The sequence below is a fragment of the Tupaia chinensis genome, unplaced genomic scaffold, assembly GCF_000334495.1.
Source record: "Tupaia chinensis unplaced genomic scaffold, TupChi_1.0 Scaffold000248_2, whole genome shotgun sequence".
Classification (NCBI taxonomy): Eukaryota; Metazoa; Chordata; class Mammalia; order Scandentia; family Tupaiidae; genus Tupaia; species Tupaia belangeri.
Window position 1 is genome coordinate 2,852,363 of NW_006159727.1, and position 22,701 is coordinate 2,875,063.

The 22,701-nt window shown below is 37.3% G+C and overlaps 1 protein-coding gene across 1 annotated transcript in view; it reads right to left on the reverse strand.

The window, feature by feature from the left end:
* Positions 1–22,701, reverse strand: part of OTC (ornithine transcarbamylase) — a 92,816-nt gene that overhangs the window by 32,165 nt on the left and 37,950 nt on the right. The window contains exon 4 of the mRNA XM_006148889.3: positions 20,091–20,178. Within this exon, the coding sequence (XP_006148951.1) occupies positions 20,091–20,178 (88 nt within the window). The remainder of the gene's footprint in view (positions 1–20,090; positions 20,179–22,701) is intronic.

A 22,701-nucleotide genomic window follows, 5' to 3' on the forward strand; every position in this document is an offset into this window, starting at 1 on the left:
CCTTGACTTTCCGATGCACCCTATAGCAAAAATTCTCTGTCAAAAAAAAAAAAAAGCCACACATTTATAACAATACTTTCATATTCAAATTTTCATAGATTTCACATACCTATGGTTCCCAGATTTTCAGGAATTAGCAAAATTTCCAAAAAAAATATGGAAATCAACATAAGATTCCCAATTAATTCTTTGTTTACCAGATGTTATGGTTTGGACAATGGTTTTTTCCCCCCAAAGTTTCATGTTTCGGGCTTGACGTTGGGAGGTGATGAGGCCTAGTGGATGACTGGATCATGGCAATTTTATCATGGACGCACCACTCTTGTGAATAGATTAATGATGTCTCAAGAAACCCAGTAAGTTCTAGCTCTCTTGAGAAGGTGTGGGACCAGCAGATGGTGTAATGGCTACATCACTGGACTCCCACATAGTCAACTGTGGTTCAAGTCCTGGACCTGGTGGCTTGTATAGTATTCTCAACTGGATTGATCTGAGAAGTATTTCATGATGGGCAAAGTATTTTTACAAGCAAACTGAGAAATAGTGATTGACTGTTTTAAAAAATAATTAGAATAATAAAAAAAAAATTCACTCCAGGCACGTGTGCATACGTGTCCAAGATCCTGAGAGGAGAACGGAGGAGAAGGGATCACCCCTGGGGGGTGATTTCTTGCTTTCTGTCTCTCTGTCTCTCTCTGTCTTTCTGGTGAGTGTGTACACACCCTATAGCAAAAACTTCTCAAAAAAAAAAAGAAAAGAATAAAGAAAGAGTTCGTTCTCATGAGAAGAAAGTGTTCATTCTCATGAGAACTGGTTGTTATAAAAGACAGAGCTGCTGTAGCTCTCTCTTTCTATGTGTGCCCACCATCCTGTGTGCTTCTTCTGAACATGCTATAGGCTAGCTTGTGTCAGTCTCACGCCTTTGGACTTCCCTACGACCATAATCATGAGTCAACAAACCTCTATTTCCTTATAAATCGCACATTCTCAGATATTTCTATTAGAAATGTAATAATGGACTAGTGTAACAAATTAAGGAATATGAGGAACAAGCAAATAAATAGGTTATTACCCTGATTTAATAAAAAGAAAGACATTTTAATCACCAAAAAAGATGCGAAGGACAGAATTTCAAAGAAAGGGAAGGTAGGGAGAACTTGGTTAACAGATATAAGAGTGCAAGTAGGTCAGTGAAAAGAGTTCTGGAGTACTATAGGACAGTAGAGGAACAGTTGTTGGTGACAATTCAATGTATATTTCAAAATAGCCAGAAGAGAATATTTTACATGTACATAATACAATGTAATGATAAATGAGACAGTTAATATGTTGTCTCAATTTGATCATACACATTGTAGTCATGTATAGAAAAACCACACTGTACCCCATGGATATGTACAACTATTAAATGTCAATTACAAAGTGTAATAAAAAAATTACCAGAAAAAAAAAGAATGAATGCAGGCTTCTAACTCTATCATAGGAAAGTTAATCTAGAGGGAGGTAGCTACCCCAATTAGGTCTATAATTATAATAAACTATATATTTCCTGTTTCACAAGAATTGGTTAATTTTATGATACTTAAGCCTTCATGAAAGAGAGAGGCAGAGTACTAGTTGACCTTAGAAGTCATACATTAGGCTTCTTTAAGTAAGCATGACTCCCTAAAGAAAATACAGATAGCATAAAAAATGTGGAATAACATTACATTGAGCATCTCAAATTATTTTACGGAGCTAGGACCATGGACTTCCAACCTCTTATGTTTTTCATAAACTTTACAATGTACTGTTGTATTTTGCTGTATTTAATGTGTATCATGTACATATTACCTTAACCTCAAAAATAAGAGGCTGTGTGAGCTCACCAGAGAGAGACAGACAGAGGGAGAAGGGGGAAAGCACCCACCATGGGGCACAGTCATGCTGCATCCTTTCTCCTCCCTCTCCTAATCCTGTTGTGATTTGAGGCACACATGCACATGCAACTAGAGTGTTCCTCAAGGTGCCAGGGCCAGAATTTGAACTACACTGTTGACCATACAGGATCTTTCCTCTTTAACCACCAGGCCACACAGCTGCTATGAAGAAATCAAGGCCTTTTAAAACCTTGGAGTAATTATAGAAAGGGTAAGAAATAGTGAGAAAAGATGAAGGTGAAAGAGAGAAATGTTAGGGTTACAAATGAAGAAATCAAAGCCTTTGAAAGATATCAGTTTTTGAAAAAGATGGAAAAAACACAGTTGTGATTCTCTCTTGAACAGGACCCATCCCAATGACTCCTAAAGCAAAGCAGCCATTTACTTGCTCTGTTTATAATGTCAAGTTGGTATCTCTGGAGCCTCTACAGTGTCTAACTTCATGGAAGCATGTCTAGTTGGCTTTACTGCAGTTGCTCAGCACCTCCTAGAGCAGAGGTTCTCTACCTCAGCTGCACGTTAGTATTGCCTATAAGCTTTACAAAACCCTAATGCCATATTCTGCACTTTGGAAAGTTAAATGAGAAGTTATAGTTGGTATCCACATTAATATTTTTAAAGCTCTCTGAGTTAATCCAATATGAAGACTAAGCTGAGAACCACTGTCTTAGAAATATGGAGAGAAGAGGTGAGAGGAGAGTAGGCTATGTAGCTGCTGAGTGACACACTGAAGCAATGTAGAGTAGTAGTTGCTCAAATCCCATACTACAAGAAAAGTAAAAGATAACATCATATGCTATACTAAAAAGAATGAGATCTTACAGTCTTACAGAAGAAGTCACCATGAGGAGTAGCACTTAACAGCAGCACTTAACACTTGTAAGTGTTAAGATTTTGGTCTTTACTATTGTTTATTTTTTTTTTAAAAAAAAAGGACCAGAAATCACTAAAAGATAATCAATTCTATGTTCTTGGTGAGATAAAATCAGAACATGTCTGTAACAACCTGTCGTCAGGAAGCAAGAGTGATTTTATAAATGGCACGGGTACTGCTAAAGGGAAAAAGAATCACTTAAAAGAGCTCCCATTTATCAATCTATGATCATTCACTGTAATAAAACTTGTTAAATGAAACAAGTTGTGCTTATAAAAGGCCATGATGCTTATAAGAAAAAAGCTAATATAGGGACCAGGAGATGGTCTAGTTGTTACGTCACTGGACTCCTATGTAGCCCAACTGCTGTTTGAGTCCCAGATCCGGTGGCTTGAAAATCAGGCTGGCTGTATATGTGTGCATGCTCAAGATCCTGGGAGGAGAATGGAGAAGGAATTGCAGCATGGCCATACCCCCTGGGGGGTGATTTCTTATTTTCTCTCTCACTGTATCTCTCTTTCTTCCCAGTGAATGTTCATGCCCTAAGGCAAAAAAAAATCCTCTTAAAAAATAAAAGAATATAAAGAAAGTGTACAAAAAATTAAAAAGAGTAAATATTACCATGTAGAATACTTTTCTTTTTTAAAAAAATTCATAACAGAGCACATGTATGCACCCATGAGAGAGAGAGAGAATGAGTAGGGCACCATCCACAAAGGTTGGTCACATCACATTGCCCTTCTTCCAGTCCTCCAGTCCTTCGGAGCGTGGTCACTCAAGCATGTGCCTCATGTATTTCAGGCTGACCAGACCAGAGATCTGAACCACGGTCACCATGTGGGACCTGGCTTCCCTTGAGCAGTGCATTACCTCCGCACCATGAAGCTGTCCCAGTATGCATATTTGAATTCATTTATTTAAATAAATAGGAAAGTATTTATAACTGTATAGATACAGATAGATCTTTCCTGAGGTTTTGTTATACATCTGCTCGTTAAACGTAGATATTATTCTTTTTTTTTTTCTGGAGAGATTTTCACTGTAGGGCGCGTGTGCTCGCCAGACAGACAGAGAGAGACATAGAGACAGAAAGCGAGAAATCACCCCCCAGGGGGGATGGTCACGCCGCAATCCCTTCTCCTCCATTCTCCTCTCGGGATCTTGGGCACGCATGCACACGCGCCCGGCGTGAGTTTTAATGAGTTTTAAGCCACCGGGTCCGGGACACGAACTGCGGTCGACTACGTGGGAGTCCAGCGACATAGCCATTATGCTAACTGCTGGTTCCCAACGTAGATATTATTCTTAATCTGCATAAACCATAATGAACTAACATAATTTGCAAGCCAAATTGTCCTAGAAATTTGTATTGTTTTAAGCCATTAAGTGAGGTCATTTGCAACAGTAGTAAACCAATGTAGATCTCATGATAAAGTGAAAATAATTGGTACTGACCCTAAATGGTTAACTGAGCAACTCCTTTCTTAATTAGCTCTTAGATGTCCAACTTTTAGTCTATGTTTTTACTTTAAATAGTCACATGTATATCAGTAACTTAGCCATGATAGCCTAGCCCCCAGCGTACATTAAATGTTGAGCACTATGATCAAACGTTTTTGTGTATGTTTTGAGTCCTTCTCCTAGAATAAGATAATTCATCTTCAAAGACAACTTAACAGAACAGAACCCAGATGATGGAAAACTCTCTGACATTAAATCAGATGATGGAAGACTTTCTGACATCAACAGAATGTATTCTGACATATGTCAAGCTTGTCTTTCTACTACGATTTCAGGAGCACTGTGACCAGACTCACATCAACACAGGTCAACAGATCAAGAATAGAGAAATTCCACAGCCTTCCACGTGTCCAGAAGTCTGTAGTAACCAGTCACTTCTTGACCTCACTTTGTCCTGTTCCTTCTTCATCTAACAGAAAAGCAGCCTTCATTCTGCTTTTTCCCAAGATGGTTCTTTAGGACAAGTCCATTATCTTGGTTTGCTGGCTTCCTGAATAAAGTTGCTTTCCTTGTTCAGACACCTTCTCTCTCAATGTATTTCCTGTTGTGTAGCAAGTGGTACAAGCTTGGACCTGGCTATACTCTCTGATAAAAGAATATTTAGCCTGGTGGCCAGAAGCTTGAGTTTAATTCACCTTGAATTTACCAACCAGTTCTTGTTAACCAGCAAAAATTAAGTGGTTAGCATTCATTCCTCTTAACCTGCAAAACTGGCTTCCTAAGGTGATTATTTTTTCCTTTCTAGTATGGTAAAATTACATAAACCCCAAGAAGGTATAAAAATACTCTCCTGAAGAATTCCTCACAAGCCAGCAATGTATAGAAGTTTAAATCACAAGATCCCCTCATCATAAGGGAGATGCAGATCAAAATCACAATGAGATACTACCTAACTCCAGTCAGAATGGTGAAGATTAAAAACCAAACAAACAAACAAAAAAAATGATAAGTGTTGGCGGGGATATGGTGAAAGGAGAACTCTCTTATATTGTTGGTGGGAAGGTAAATTGGTCCAGCCACTGTGGGGAACAATATGGAGGTTCCTCAAAGACCTTCAAATAGAACTACCATATGATCCAGCAATTCCAGTCCTGGGTATCTACCCAAAGGACAAGAGAATGCTCAGTTGTAAAAGCACTTGCACGACTCTATTTATTGCAGCATTATTTACGATTGCTAAAACATGGAACCCAAATGTCCACAAACAGATGACTAGATTGAAAGCATGTGGCACATATACTCCATGGAATACTATTCAGCCATAAAAAAACAAGACCCTGGCATTTGATAGGAAGTAGATGAACATGGAAGATTTATTGCTGAGTGAAGCAAGTCAGGCTATGAAACAGAGACATTGTATGTCTCCACTTAACATATACTGTCTACACTCTGTGGTAGAGACTGAAAGACTGGAGGACATAAGATCATTGAAAATTGTTATGGACACTGGGAACAAAGTAAAAGGAGAGTGGGAGAGGGGAAGAGTCCAGGAAGGGAAATTTGGGAAAAAAATGGAGAAGACCTTTGTGGGACACAGATATGGTTTGTTGCCTGTTGATGATGTTGTATATAGTATTCTCAACTTGCCTGCTGTGTAGCATATATCATGTTGGGTAAAGTCTCTTTACAATCTTTAAATGATGTATAACAATTGAATGCATAAATAATAATAATAAAATAAAAAAATAAAATCACAAGATCATGCAAGAGTAAAACTAAAAGTTTCAATAATAAGAAAATTAAATCTATGATACTAATAGCATTGTGACCAGCTTTGTTGTCAAAATATTGGGTCATTGGGAAAGTCATGACTCTAATATTAATCGGCTCTGTCATCAATGTGGTATTTTACATGTATTTTTTTTCTTTGTAAAATGTTTAGAGCATTTAGTGAAATCTAAAACGCTAGATTTGTGATTAAATTAAACGTTTAAAGACATGTGATCGAGTTTGCAATCAATATTTAAATGTTTGAGGAGACTTGTTTTGTTCACCTAATATGCATTTGGTATATCGGTTGCATAAGTAACATGTAAATATTTAAACAATGAAAATATGAACATGTATCAGAATCAGGAGGGTTTATTAAAACACGGTTGTGTTTCTGATTCAGTAGGTCTTGGCTGAGGCCCAAAAATGTGCATTTCTAAAATGCTCTCAAGCTACACTGCTGCTATGCTTTGAGAACCAGTGATTTAGAAGAATGTTTGATAGATTATATTTAGAAAAAACATAATATTTTAAGTCATAAAAATGTACAATTGTTAAGTGTCAAAATTTTTTTAAAAGGGCCAGCCAGTGGTTAAGGTAGCACTGTGGATAAGGTAGCTAGATCACACATGGTCCATCCAATGGTTCAAGTCTTGAGGCCAGCGGCTTGAAAAACATGTCGAGTGTGTATACATGTGTGCCCAAAATCCTGAGAGAAGAATAGAGGAGAAAGGATCGTGGTGTGGCCATCTCTGCTGAGGGTGCTTTCTCACTTTCTCTCTCATTCTCCCTATGTCTCCAGTGAGCTAACATACCCTATGGCACATTAAAAAAAAACAAAAACAAAAAAAACCACTTTTTTTTTTTTTTAAAGAAAGGGTTGGGCCAGACAGTGCAGACAGTGGTGAAGCAGTAAAATGTGACACTCTGCAAGGCTGACACATTTGTGAAGGTTCTGGGTTCATATCTGGGGGACCTCCCTGATCTCCCTATTAGGGGATGCTATCTCTCTCTTTCTCTGTCTCTCTGACTGATGGAAGAAACAAGTAAACTTTTTAAAAAAGAAATAATAAATAAATAATGCTAAAGATTTGCTCAATTCAAAAAGTTAATATATTGGGCTATAAACAAAAGAAAAAGAATAGGAAATATTCCAATAGACACAAAACACCCCTTGGACATTAAAGCATCTATGGGCATAAGGGAGCGTGACAAAGCTTAATAGAAAATGCCGTTTTTATTCCTCCTTCAGCCCCAGAAGTCAGAGGTAAAATAGAATCCACTGATGTGTAGGGAGAGGTAAAGCAGTTCCCTGTTGTTTTCACACTGAAATCACTCCAGGGAAAAAAGATATTCAAGACACTTAACTAGATAATTAGTTCATATTATTCTGTCAATGACACTGGTTCCTACTTCATGCTTAAAGTGCTATAAATCAGGGAGAAGCCACTATTCTTATTCTTCCAGGCTGCTAAAGGTCTTTGAAAAATAAAAAAAAAAATCTTTTCACTGGAAACAATGACAAACCTATAACTAAAGATGGACTTACAGGCACATTAATGGTAATCTGGGCTTTATATAGCTTTCCATCAATTTAAAACCCCAGTTTTAAACATTGTAAGAGCTTTATTATACATGATATAGATGAAACGCTGACAAGTTAAAAATACTCTCTGGTTCTGTAATGACTTTTCATTTTGGTCTCTTTTCAGGTCCATTGAATATATAAAGTCCTGCTTGCCTTCTGGTGAATTCCTGCAGCTTTGCAGACAATCTTAGACATCTGCCAACAATAGTAGCAAAAAGCTTTTTGAAAATCCAAATCACCCAAATGTAAAGTTTCCCACATATAGAAGTATGCCCTGAACGTTTAATAACCAATATTAGGATTTTTTAAAATGAAAACAACTAATAAAAATATTTATTCAACTTCTTTTGCTTAAGTGTTTAAAAGGTAGCCTATTCTCCCCTCCCCACCCCCCACATCTCTTTTCCTACTAGATAAAGGAGAGACATGGCATGGGATTGTAAATGGAAAGATGGTTCAGGAGATAACATGTTAACATTGATTATTTCTGGATAATAGTGGCATTAGTGGTTCTATCTATATTTTTTACCTCTTTTAGAATTTTCTATCAAAGGGAATATTACTGTAATAATCAGGAAAAAAAGAGGTACTATTCAAAAAAGAAATTTCTCACAAACAAGATTTTGAAAGTAATTGAAAATGAACTAGGGCTAGAACAATGGCTGATTCTTGGCCTTGTAAAGAAATGTACAAGATGAGCCTGAGGTTATCTCATAATACCAAAAGCAAGGGTGTTATCAAAGACTAATGGAGTTAGGTCAAAATGACCTAACCTGAACACAGATCATATTGGTTAAATATGGGGCAATTTGAGCATCAGTAAGAATGATAACTGTAATGAACTGAAATCTTCAAATATATTAAAACCTATTAGTTTATAAAGAGACTAAAAAATAGAAGAACATTGAGAAGAGTCATAGCAAGACTAATTTCAACTCAATTTAGAAGATACTCTCTGATTATACAAACTCTTGGTCAGAACAGTCAGACCACATAAAAATGGAACAAAATAGCTCAGTATGTAAAGAGTGTCCTCATACTGGATATTTTCATGCAGGGCTCAATAACCATAAAGAAGTGGTATAGAGAAGTCATTAAAAGAATGGTTCATTCAAATAAATCCTCTCCAACCCTAAGTCTCTGTTATTCTTTAATATTTTTCCTTTGGTCTAAGATCAAAACTTTTTTTAGGAATTAACCAAAACATCGTGAAAGCCCAAACAAAGAAAAACAAAACAAAATCACAATAAAGTCCCTCATGTCACAGGAAGGCCTGGTGCAGAGTCTGTGTAGATGGGTGAACAAACAAACAAACAAACAAAAACTACTAGTGTGCTGACCCAGATCCTTTTCCTTTCTTTCTTTATTTGGTTTGTTTTTTGAGAGATTTTTGCTTTAGGGTATGTGTGCTTGCTGAAGAGACAGAGACAGAAAGTGAAAAATCACCCCTGAGGGGCGGGATGACCATGCTACAATCCCTTCTCTTCCATTCTCCTTTTGGGATTTTGGGCACACATGCACACGCTCCAAGAGTGAGTTTCAAGGCACTGGGTCTGGGACTCAAACCATTGTAGACTACATGGAAGTTCAGTGACATAACAATGACGCCATCTGCTGGTCCCCAGATCTTTAGAGAAAATGTGGATTCTGATGAGAAGGACAGTCACATAACAACCCTGATGCACCTAGGGGTTGAGTCATTCTTAAAATATTGGGACATGGGGAATATGTCACAAAAGCCAAAGGCAAACTGGAATTTTATTGTCATAGGGACCTGTCTTTCATTCTCCCTTTTGTCCCAACCCTGCCTTAAATCAGACTGTGTACCCTCTAAACTCTAGTTTGTTGTCAGTAACAACTATCAGTTGAATAGCTGGCTGGAAAATAGTGGAAAGAGTTTTGGGTTTTGCATAATAATACCATTGAGAATGATGTTTCTCAAATAGATATTTCCTATTTTTACTTTTTATTAAAGTGGGTCAAGGCCTTAGTGGAGACATAGGCTCTACACACATCCTAAATTAGTCTAGGATTAAACTCTCTGACTACCTCCAAACAAGAGAAAGAATATTCCAACCTTCTGGAATCTCTACCCAGGTTATCATTGCAGTGACATTAATATAAGAATGATGAAGAAACAAGACAATACTTTCATCAAACCCAGATGGGATCTTCTCACATGGGATGTTTTGAAAGAAACCAGATATGTTGAATACTGCCATATTTAATTTATTAATGAAGGATACTATAATGGTCAGACTGGGTTTAGATGTTGAATCCCAAGTTTGAAGACCTCAGAGAAAGATGAGTAGGTCATAATGGCATTCTGACTGGCTTCCTCAAGATGTGCTATAGGGAGTTTAGTGTGGAGTCCGTGTAAGATGTCTAGGAAACCACAGAAATGGTCAGAATTAAGCTTGCTCTGAGATTGGGTTAGACTATAACTTCACTCAACCAACCAACATTACTTGAATTTCTTCTGTATGTCTATCCTTTGCAAGCACAGTCTCACTTATCCTCACATAACTCGCTGAGGATTAAGTATTAATATCTTCATTTTGCAACTGAGGAAGCTGACACTCAGAAGCAACTGACACAAACCATAATGGCCACTATGTGGTAAAGCTATGAATTAAATTCTAGCTTGATCCTATTTCAAAGCTCCTACTCTTTACACTATAGCACACTGTATCTAAGAGAATAAATGTATACTGTGAGAAACTGTTTTTTGTCACTACTCAAGGATGTACAATTGTCATACCTGCTACATTTTTGTTATCATCTATAAAGATTCATGGAAATATCACATTTTCCATTAGGTATTAATTTATTAGTACCTAATTAGGTACATATTTCTTAATATTTAAAAACATTTTACCAATAAATATAAGAGATTTTGCCTTTCTTGGTCTTAATATCATTGATATAAATACTTTATAACAGTAATAACAGCTTAATGGCAGCTATTTCAATGTTTCTTTCAATATGACAATGGTTCACTGCTCTTAAAGACTGTGTCTCATCCAAAAATCCCTCAATAACTTCCATTATTTGTATTAGAATGACAATAATTGACCACTTTTCCACATTCCTACAGAGGCATGCGGGTATGTGGTTAGAGGGTTGAATGGTGTCCTGCTGAGATTCATATCCACCTAAAAACTCAGAATGTGATCTTATTTGGAAGTAGGGTATTTTCAGATGTAATTAGTTGAGGTGAAGTTATATTGCAGCAGGGTAGGTCCTGAATCCAATGATGAGTGTCTCTATAAGAAGAGAGGATACATATCCCAGGCCGTTTCTACCTTCTATTGAACCACTTTGATTGGGGGGAGGGAGAAATAGAACTTTTTGACAGTGTGGTAAAGACGTTGATCTGAACTATTTTAGTAAAGGAGAACAAATGTGATAGTGTATACTTTGAGTTAGATATAAAGGCCTCTTTGCAAGCCTCAAAAATTAAAAAAAAAAAAAAAAAAAAAGAAGAGAGGATACATAGAGATGCATAGAGAGGAAGCCCAGGTGAAGACAGAGGAAGAGTTTGGGGGTTGCAGCTACAAGTCAAGTCAGGACAAGAATTGTTGGAAGTCACCAGAAAGGGAATTGTGGTCCTACCGACACACCGAGTTTGGACTTCTAGCCTCCAGAGAGAATAAATTTCTGTTGTTTTAAGCCACTAAATCTGTGGTAATTTGTTATGTTAACAGATCTAATGCAGTGATTTATGCTGATTTTCCTTTCTACTAGTTTTACATTAACAGAATATACTTTAGCAATCACTACCATAAGTAAATTATATCTATTGGGAAAGTAATTAGAGCAGAATATGTTACATTATTTGGTTTTATATGGAGCCCTTCACACGCATGGTTCCTGAAACCACATTACTAAGAACTGTATTAAAGTGAAAATAACTGTGAAACTATTAAGCACCTTTCAATAGTGCATTCAAAGCATTAGACATGAACAGCTGTCATTATGGAAGAAACAGAAAGCCTTGAAACTGGAGTGATAATGTCTCACTGCTGTTGCTAAGCTCCATCTAATTTTAAACTTCCAAAAAATCAGTGATCTGAGTCATGCTACAGTATCATTTCTGGTGGCATATCTAAAAGGAAAAGTCCAAAGCAAGGGAAAAAGAAGAATATCTAGCTCTACACCCCAGTAACACAACACTGCAGAACTGACAAAAATCTGAAAAATATTCTCAAATCTGAAGCAAATTTAATGAATACCTGATTTCCTCCTGAGAGTCTGTACTTTAGGTTCATGCTAGGTAGAAGGTACTTATGTGACAGCCCCCAGTAAAAACCTTGGGAGGGATTTAGTGCATCCAGTGTGACTCCACTGGGAAAGGATTCTTAGAATTGTGTGCCTGGTTTCATTCCATGTGGTGTTTTCTCTTTGCTGATTTTGCTTTGTATTGTTTTGCTTTAACGAATCTCAGCCATGAGTATAACTGTATGTTGAGCCCTGTGAGTCATCCAAAAGAATCATCAACCCTTGGGGCAGTGTTGGGGACCCCGAACATACCAGCTTCTCCAAATTACTAGTAGACAGCTCCATCTCAATGTTTCCCATCAATTACTTTCAGATTATACTATATTCAGCTCAGACTTAGCTTAAAAGAATTCACCTGCACTATTTTGAGCAGTGAGTAGGTTTTATTATTAAAATCAAGGAGAAAAGATAATACATTTTCATCTTTTTAATTGTGAAATCTCCTATGATAAAGTTGTTTATTACAAACTAGTTTTTAAATTTATTTTATTTAAATTTATTATTATTATTATTTTTCATTTGACCAGAGATAGATGAGAGAGAGAGAGAAAGAGAGAGAGAGAGAGAAAGAAAGAAAGAAAATATGAGAAAGCAAGCCACCAGGTCTAGTATTCAAATCATGGCTGGCCATGTGGGAGGCCAGCACCTCAACTACCATGCCATCTGCTGGTCCCACAAACTAGTTATTTAAATCTTTTTTTAACTCTAAATGTAAACTTTTTTATGGTGGTAAGAATATTTAACATGAAATCTAAAAAGCTTCAGCACATCAAAAAAACTGATTAAAAAGGTAACCTATAAAATAGAAGAAGATATATATCTGATAAGGGATTAATAATACCCGAAATGTATAAAGAACTCCTACAACTGAATAACTAAAAAAAAAAAAAAATCCAATTTAAAAATGGGCAAGAACTTGAGTACACATTTCTACAAAAGAGATGCAAAAATTGCTAAAAGGTGTATGAAAAGGTGCTCAGCATCACCAGTCATCAGGGAAATGCAAATTAAAACAACATTGAGATATCACCTCATCACCTCACATCTGTAGGATGGCTATTATAGAAAAATGATAAGGTTGGTAAGTATGTAGAGAAATTATAAACCTTGTGCATTGCTGTTAGGAATGTGAAATGGTGCAGTCACTAGGAAAAATAGTATGGAAGTACCTCAAAAATTGAACATTGAATTACCAAATGATTTGACAATACCATTTCTGGTATGTATTAAAAAAATGAAATCAGGAATTTGAAGAGATATTTGTACTTTCATGTTCCTTGCACCTTTATTCACAACAACCAAGATATGGAAACAACCTAAATAAATATCCACCAACAGATGAATGAATAAGGAAAATGTGGTTTATAAATACAATGGGTTATCAGCCTTAAAAAGAAGGAAATGCTACTGTGTGTGAACATATGATTAAACTTAGAGGATATTATGCTAAGTTAAACAAGTCAGTCACAGAAGAACAAATGCATAGTTCCACAATACTCAAATTCATAGAAGCAGAGAGAATTGTGGTTTCCAGGGGCTAGAGGAGAGGGAAAATGGGAATTATTGTTCAATAGGCATAAAGTTTCAGTTACGCAAGATGAATAAGTTTTACAGATCTGCAATATAATACATTTTATTTTGAATGTGTTTTTGGGTTTTATTTTTCCTTCCTGATTTGATTTTATTTTTCCTTCCTTTAGTGGGTGAGTGAATGAGGACCAACTCATAAGGGTACACTTCTTAAAATTCAGATTTAAAATATGTTTGTTTGCAGATTTTAGAACATTGCTTGCTTTCCTTCTGTTCCTGAATACATCTAGCTTGTTGTCCCAGGCCTTTGAACTATCAGTTCTTTGTCTGTGATATTCTTCTAACAGCTTTCCAAATCTGGCTCTGTCTTTTCATTGAGTTCTCAATTACTACCTCCTTAGAAAGGCCTTCCTCAATCACCCATCTAAGGCAGCCTCTGCCCTAGCTTCATCACAGCACTTATCTCAGTTTGCTTTTCCATTCATGCTTTATTTTAGTAAAAACCTCCTTGCTTTAGACTGTATTTCCACTCCAACAAGTACCTCATTTGACTTGATCAACAATTTATTAACAGTGCTGAAACAATGTCTGGAAGAAAAATGAGGCATTCAGTAACTATTCTTGAATACATAAATAAATAATTAAATCATTAAACAAATAAATGACACTTTGGATATTGCATTTAACAGCTTTCAGGAGAGACTGGCCTAGTTATGCTCCCCCCCACCACCATTCTGTTGCTACATTCACCAAATTTCCTCAGCTTCCTTTACCAACACACACTCAATTTTTATTCTACTAGGCTCCCAAAGCAGCTAGATAAGTAGATAGAGAAGCAACATTGCTAATCAATGTCAGGTGTGCACTATTCTCTTGATTTGAAAGGGCCAGTCATTTAAACATCATCCAAATCCCTTTGCTTTTTAAAAAGTTAAACTACAAAAAGCAAAGAAGGCAATTGCTAAAGTCTGTAAGGTGCCTGTCAGCTAGGCAGATGTCATTAAGATTCCCTTCCCTGCTTCTCCTGTTCAATTGCTTGAGTGGAAGGCAGTGGATTTCTCTTGCCTTCTTCAATTTGGGTTTATTGAATTTCTGAGTTTCAGCATATCGTGTTTGTCAGGTATTTTGGTAGATTAAGCAGTAATGAGGTACACAGAAGAAAATCAGATTTCCACAGTAGCTACTCCATCCCTTTTACTGACACCCCCCATATCCCACCTTAACCTCATCTAATGTTATACTCTTTTTATTCTTTTGTACTCTGAGAATTTTTTCCTGCCTCACCATGACTATACTGACCCTCAAAGTTCATCCTTTTGAAATTCTCTCACACTGAGACTTTGGAGCTCATTGCTTTTTTTTTTTTTTTTTTTTTTACAACTGAGCTTATAGTTCTCTAGCTGTTAATTTTATCATATATATTGAAGAGTAACAAATATGGAATAATTTTACCTGCACTATCTATTCGCCCTTCATAGTCAATTATCATGAAATCATATAAAACCTTTTACTAGTCATCCCTTCTTTTCCATTCCTCCACTACTGCACTGGCCTAGATTCATAGAACAATAGCCCAGGTTTCGTATACCTCCTAACTCAGGGTCTTTCAAAGGTCTAGTCACCCTTACATCAAAATGACTCAGGAAGGGAACCAGCAGTTAGCGTAATGGCTATGTCGCTGGATTCCCACGTAGTCGACCGTGGTTCGTGTCCCGGACCCGGTGGCTTAAAACTCACGCCAGGCGCGTGTGCGTGCGTGCCCAAGATCCCGAGAGGAGAATGGAGGAGAAGGGATTGCGGCGTGACCATCCCCCCTGGGGGGTGATTTCTCGCTTTCTGTCTCTATGTCTCTCTCTGTCTGTCTGGCGAGCGCACGCGCCCTACAGTGAAAATCTCTCCAAAAAAAAAAAAATGACTCAGGAAGTTTGTTTAAATGTAGATTCCTAGATAGCATCTGGGAACCTTAATCTCCAGAATTAGAATTTCTGAGGATAGGGACCTAAATTCATTTTAATAAGTTCCCCCAAATAATTCCCAAACTATTGGATTGTCAGGGAAGTCATGACACATTTTTGCATAGAAAACCAGAAAAACATGTTATGACTTTTCCAATGACCTAATCGGTTTTAGAATCCTTCAGGACCAGTAGATGGCTTAATGGTTATGTTGCTGGACTCCCATGTAGTCAATCGTGGTTTGATTTCTGGACTCAGCAGATTAAAACTCACTCTGGGTGAGTGTGCATGTGTGCCCAAAATCCAGAGAGGATAATGGAGGAGAAGGGATTGCAGCATGGCCAACCCCACAGGGAGTGATTTCTTGCTTTCTGTCTCTCTCTGTCTCTCCAGTGAGCACATATGCACTTTAGCAAAAATCTCTCAAAAAAAAGAACCCCTAAAATTAACCTCTCTACCTTCTTTTTCCACCCTAATTCAAATTACTATGTATCTTCCCATACATTAGGATACAACTCTGTTTAAAAACTACCATTTTAGGTCTGGCCCCATAGTGCAGCAATTGGATGCTGTGCATAGGGTGCTGGATGTCACATGGCTAATTGTGGTTGGAATCCCAGCCCTGGCAGCCTAAGAAACACACTGGGTACATGTGTGTGCATACCCAGAATCCTGACAGGATGGAGAAATGGAAAGGGAGGGACTGAGGCATGACCATGCCTTGTTGTATGATGCTTGCTCTCTCTCTCTCTCTTTCTCTCTCTCTCTCTCTCTCAATTTGGCAAGTGCAAGCACCTGCTGGCAATCAAGGAGAAAAACAAAAGGAAAAAAAGCAAAAAAAAAAACAACAACAACAAAAAACCCGACCACTGTATGTCTAATATATTTGCATGCATTTGAGAGTATAAAGTGAACCTCAAGGATTAGAAATTCTTTGTTTTGTTGAAAGGGAAACTAAGATTTAGGGAAATTTTCAACTATAAAGGTTACAGACTAGGTAAGTGGCAAAACTGGGATTAGATTTCAAGTTTCCTGATTTCTAACCCATGCAGAGGAAAGTTAACATAGCCAACCTGACTGCCATCCTTTTGAAATGTCTGTTTGTGAAACTGACTTTTGGATAACATCTGGGATCTCCAATTTGAGGAGTCTTTACTCCCAGGGCTGAGAGTGTGGTTCACTATGCTTAAAATATTTATATAGACAATATGATTAAAGGTAACACCTGATTTCCTTTTGGGAGTCTAGAATTTGGGTACATGGCAGACAAAGCGTGCCAATGTAACCAGCCTCCAATAAAAACCCTGGGCACTGAGTCTCTAACAAGCTTCTTTTGTTGTTAATACTTCACACACATTGTCACAACTCATTACTAAGGAAATTAAGCATATTCTTTGTGACTCCACTAGGAGAGAAATTCTGGGAGCTTGTATCTAGTTTCCCCCAGACTTTGTCAATGTGCCTTTTCTTTTGTTGATTGTGCTTGGTATACTTTTGGCATAATAAATCATAACCATGATGAGTACGATTATATGCTGAGGACTCCAAGTCATCTTAGTGAATCATCAGATCTCAGAGTGGACCTGGGGACCCTTTGGCACAGAAGCCAATGCTTTCCATAACTTATTTCACTGCCTCTCTCATGGGCTAAATAGGAGAATAAAAAAAAAAAGTAGAAGTATCAGAGGATAGTGAAGACAGCTTAGGCTGAAATCCTGACTCAGTGAGCTTCTACGATCCATTACTTCCTTGAGCCACAATTTCCTTATCTATAAAACTTGGCCAATTATACTTACTTTGCAAGATTTTTACAAAGATTTAGAGATAATAGCCCAAGAGGTTCATAGGAGATACCTTTTAAGGGGTAGCTATTACGTTCATTCACTTTTTTTAGATAAGATGAAATGATTAAAAGGAATTATGGATACAAATTTATGGACCTACACGTTCATGTAGCAATGGAGTTACTGTAATTATGCAGTAATTTGTCAAAAAGTCTCAATCATGTTGCAATTTATGAACAGATCATTTTTTCCTTTCCTTTTTTTTGGAGAGGTTTTCGCTATAGGATACATGCGCTCGCCAGAGAGACATAGAGACAGAAAGCGAGAAATCACCCCCCAGGGGGGATGGTCACGCCGCAATCCCTTCTCCTCCATTCTCCTCGCGGGATCTTGGGCACGCATGTACACGCGCCCAGCGTGAGTTTTAAGCCACTGGGTCTGGGACGTGAACCGCGGTCGACTATGTGGGAGTCTAGCGACATAGCCATTACGCTAACTGCTGGTTCCCAACAGATCATTTTTCTTTGGATATATGTAGGGCTCCAGGTAGAGCTTCTCTAACTAAGAAATATTTTGCACATTACCTTTAAAATTCAGTATTTTGAAATTTTGAAAGTTGTTTATTAACTGTCAAGAACTATGAAGTATGAACAAAAGTTTTTGATATATAAAGTAAATATTTGTGCAAAAATGTAAAAAGAAATAAAAGAAACAGAAGAAAAATAAATAAATAAATAGATAATTTTGCTGGGGGGAAAAACTTAGGGTAGGACTTGTGTGGAGAACAAGCACAAAAAGCAGCATGCTTATATTCATCCTCAGCTCTCGACCCATGCTTGGCTATTTGTCTCTTACATTTGGAGTCCTACCACCTTCACTAATTTCTGGGGCCTGAACTTTTTCTGGCTGCCAATCTCTGCATTCCTCAACTCTTTCTTGGATGTTCAGTTGTTCCTCTAGTTGGACTCTTTCTAAACACTTGTTCACACACTATACATTCACCTGGTCCTCTTTGGGGGATTCCCACTGAAACTTCTTTCCTTGATGTATCTCTAGCTTTTAATATTTGCTTGTAATATTTGTTTTGAATAAAGCACATTTTACTTTTGTGGAAGCAGAATTATTAGATAAATACAATCTCAGTCAGTGACAGCATATTTGGAAGAAAAATTCATTTGCGTTCATTTATTTATTTTTGTCTCTAGCATCCAGAAGATAATCACACTTTTCCTTAGTACGGTCATTGTCCAATCTTAAATAACATAACTAAAACATTTAAAGAGGAATTTTGTAAAATCTCATCAGGAAGTCAAATGAGGTAAATTTGTTAGCATATACTAAGGTAGTTTCCATAAAAAGCAGATGGGATGGTGTCTGCAAGAAACTGCTTTATGGCATATCATTTTCAGAAAAAAAAAATAGCTGTCTCTATTGAGAGCAAGCTATTTAACAAAGCTATTTACCCTGGATTTTCAAGTCAGACATAATATAATGGTTAGAGCACTGCATGGGGAGTTAGAAGGCTTGTGTTTGCATCTTTCACTTTAATATAGTGGGTAAGAGCCTTTTGCCATGTCTCCTTTCATCTAAGGGGTGAGCTACCAGTATTTGCCAGTGGAATGTCAGTAAAAGTCCTTGTGCCACTTCCCTGACAAGATAACTTCAAAGCACATATATTTTCTCCGTGCTCTCTTCTTCCAGGTACTGGCTAGATATTGATACCCATGGTAACTTTGGAAGCCATATGTTTAATTTGGCAGACCTAATCTCAGCCTGAGTCCCTGAATTACCACATAATTTAATAATCTGTCCTTTCCTCTTACCAATTAAGAACATCCACACGATGTTAAGACACTGACATTTGAGATATTTTACTATAGCAGCTAGTATATCCCTTATTAAGTTGTTTCATCTCTTTATGCCAATTTGTTTGGGTTGTTATACAGATTAAATGAGTCATAACAATGTCTGGCACATAATAAATGTTAACTATTAATATTATTACCTACTCTGGACCAGCCTATGGCCTGGCATCTAAGGGAACCAGTCTTACACAGCTGACCATGCAATTTGAGTCCTGGACCTAGTGGCTTGAAAAATATACTGAGTGCATGTGTGTATATGCCCAAAATCCTAATGGCATGGAGAAATGGAGGGGAAGGAATTGTGATGTGAATATGCCCCATTAGGGGTTACTTTCTCCTTCTACCTCTCTCTTTCTCTCTGTTGTGTATGGCAAGCACATGTGCCCTCTGAAAAATTAAAATTGAAACATAGGGGCAGCAGGTGGTGTAGTGGTTAAGGCTCTGGGTTCCCACATGGATGAGCGCAGTTCGAATTCTAGACCAGGTGGCCTGAAACTCACACTGGGCATCTATGTGTACCTGCCCAAAATCCCACAAGGAGAATGGAAAAGAAGAGATTGTGGCATGGTCATCCCCTCTGTGGAATTATTTCTCACTTTCCCTCTCACTGTCTCTTTCTTTCTCTCTCTGGCAAGTGCACATGCCCTGTGGCAAAAACCTAAAAAATAAATAATAATACTTTTAATAATAATTTTTAGATAATCTCATTACTTACTCTGATACCGACGAGTTATGAGTCATTGAACATGTCAATATTACTGAATGTCCCTTTCCTCAACTGTGAAATTTAAGAGTCATGCTCGATGATCTCTAAGATTTCCTACATTTGACATTTTATCAGAAGTCTCTACACAAAACTGCTAAGAAAGAATGATCTCAACCCATAGAAAGTGGCCAGAAGATGAAGGGGCATCAGGTACACAGAAAATGAAGAACAGTACATAGGAAACTGAAAGGGAAAACCATTATTTAAAGACAAGCTTGACTTTTTTCTTTTCTTTTTTTTTAATGTGTACATCAGATTCTTAAATAAGCCTTGGAGAGAAAAAAAAAAATTACAAACCGGGCTGTGTCCTTGAGACTTTCATTTACACCCAAATGAATATCTTGTGTGGTAAGAAAACAAGGGTGTCCTCCCAGAAGTGCAAAGCCTACAATAAAAGAAAAAGAAAAAAAAAAAAAAGATGGTTTGAAAAAAATAATTAAAATAGGAAACAAAATTATGAGGAACTGGCACTGTAGCCACTGAAAAGTCAAAATCTTTAAAGCTCTCCCACCTCTCACATAGGTAGTTCCCAGATAAGGCAAAATGAGGACGTAAGGGAAGTACATGAAATTTTGTGAACAAACATTTGGCTCTCATCAGGTATGTGCCCATTTCTCCACTCTTGTTCAGGACCTGGCAATAATGGGGAACTGTTCCCTTTTGAGGGCTATGTCTGGTTTTGATTCTTTAAAAATAAATACAGATGTTCATCCCAGGAGAATGGAAAAGTCAACAGTAGCGTGAATATGGAATATCATGGATTACAATTAAATACTACTGAGTAATCAAAAGGAATGAACTACTAATACACACAACATGGATTAGTCTCACAAATGATATGCTGAATAAAAGAAGCTACACACTGTATACTTTCATTCATGTGAAGTTCTGGTCTAGACAAAACTAATGTAGTCCAGAAAATCCAATGCTTCTGGAGAGGGTGACTGATCAGGAAAGAACATAGGGGAATTCTCTGGGATAGTGAAAATATTTTACATCTTTTTTTTTTTTTTTGGAGAGGTTTTTGCTACAGGGTGCGTGTGCTCGCCAGAGAGACAGAGAGACAGAAAGTGAGAAATCATCCTCCAGGGGGGATGGCCACACCACAATCCCTTCTCCTCCATTCTCCTCTCAGAATCTTGGGCACGCACGCACACGCGCCCGGCTTGAGTTTAAGCCACCGGGGCTGGGACTCAACCCGCCATTGACTACATGGGAGTCCAGCGACATAGTCATTACGCTAACTGCTGGTCGCAAAATGTTTTACATCTTGATGGAGTTTGGGATTACATCGGTTTTTTCATCAACACTGACTGAACTTTACCCTTAAGATCTGAGAATTTCACTGTATATAAATTGTACTTTAATTTTTAAAAGCTTGAAAATAAAATGAAGTAAACATTGAAATGCTGGTTTCAAGCAGCCAAGAGTCTGAAAAGTCAAAGGGTCGCTATCACTTTTTTCATCGTCTGCCCAAAACAAAGCTTACCAGCACTAATACATTACCCTCACTGTTTTAACCCTCCACTCAGTGTGAGATTATTGCTGATACCGGAGCAGGTAAGTATGGCTTCTACCCTGACTCACTGAAGGTCCCATTGGCCTGAAGAACATGACACATAGAGGGGTCTGCCCCAAGCCACAATTAAACTCTGTGTTAAGCCATCTTAACACACACTCCGGGGCAAAATTATGAGAAATAATGACATCCAACCAGAACTTTATTATCTCATTCGAGACAGGTTCAATGAGCTAAATTTCCCCAATATGTAATTAAAGATAAGTAAACATAATTACAAAATAGAGTCTTATCCAAAGAATTTTGCAAACATTGTTTTTCTTTTCCTTATTGTGATGCACCTGATTTGTCTTTTGGGAAATACACGCCAGTCACAATTTGCTACTCTCATCTGTTTCTCATGAAGAAGAAAGAAATCATTAATTGCATGGTGAATTGGGGGATGAAGAGTTTTAGACCCATGACAGGAAATTTGATGTAAGGTCTCATGAAACACCCCCTTGACTCCTTAACACAATTTGAATATGGATTGGTATTAAACAATATTAAAGAATCACTGTATTTGTTAGATATGATAATAATCTCACAGCCATATAGAAAATATCCTTTTTTAGAATATGCAAACTAGTATGTCAAGGAATAAAATATCATTATAGCATTAATTTACTTTAAAATACTTCAGCAACAAAAATAGACAAATCAAAGAAGAGAATATAGCCACAGCTGTTAGATTGACATAGGGGTACTGCTGTACTCATTATGCTAATCTTTTTATTTTTCTGGTTATTTGAAGTTTTCATAGCAAAGTAAAAAACAAATACTCCTACAAAGAAAACTTCACTTCTATTACTTTATAATATTAAATAATTACAGTAGGTCTATTTTATACTTAAAACTATTCTCTTAAATATGTTCAGACATAATGATCTTTAACTAGAGACCACCATGTCTGGCCCTAGCAATGACCATTCATAGAGCACAATCATTTGCTGGCACTTTATAAATATTCTTACATTGAGAACTTCACTCTGACAAAGCATGTATTAGCTATCATCACAAGACTTTCATAGACAGGAGCTCTGACAGTCAGAAAGTCTAAACAATTGTGCAAGATTATTTTTAAGTTTCCATAGTCCCAGACCTTGCCACAAGGAAGCCAGCTCTGAATTAACTCACATTGTGATCTACAGACACAGAACAACAGAATGGAATTGGACTCAGTCATCGGCTGGGAAATAAGACAGTTTGCCTAGAGTCCTAAGCTCCCTTGCAGACTGAAGTACTAGGTCCCAGGCAGAATCACAGAACATGAAACACTCAAACAGTTCTACTTGCTAAAAGTCCTATAATAGAGTTGGACTCATTTTTGATGTTTGACTGCTGACAGAC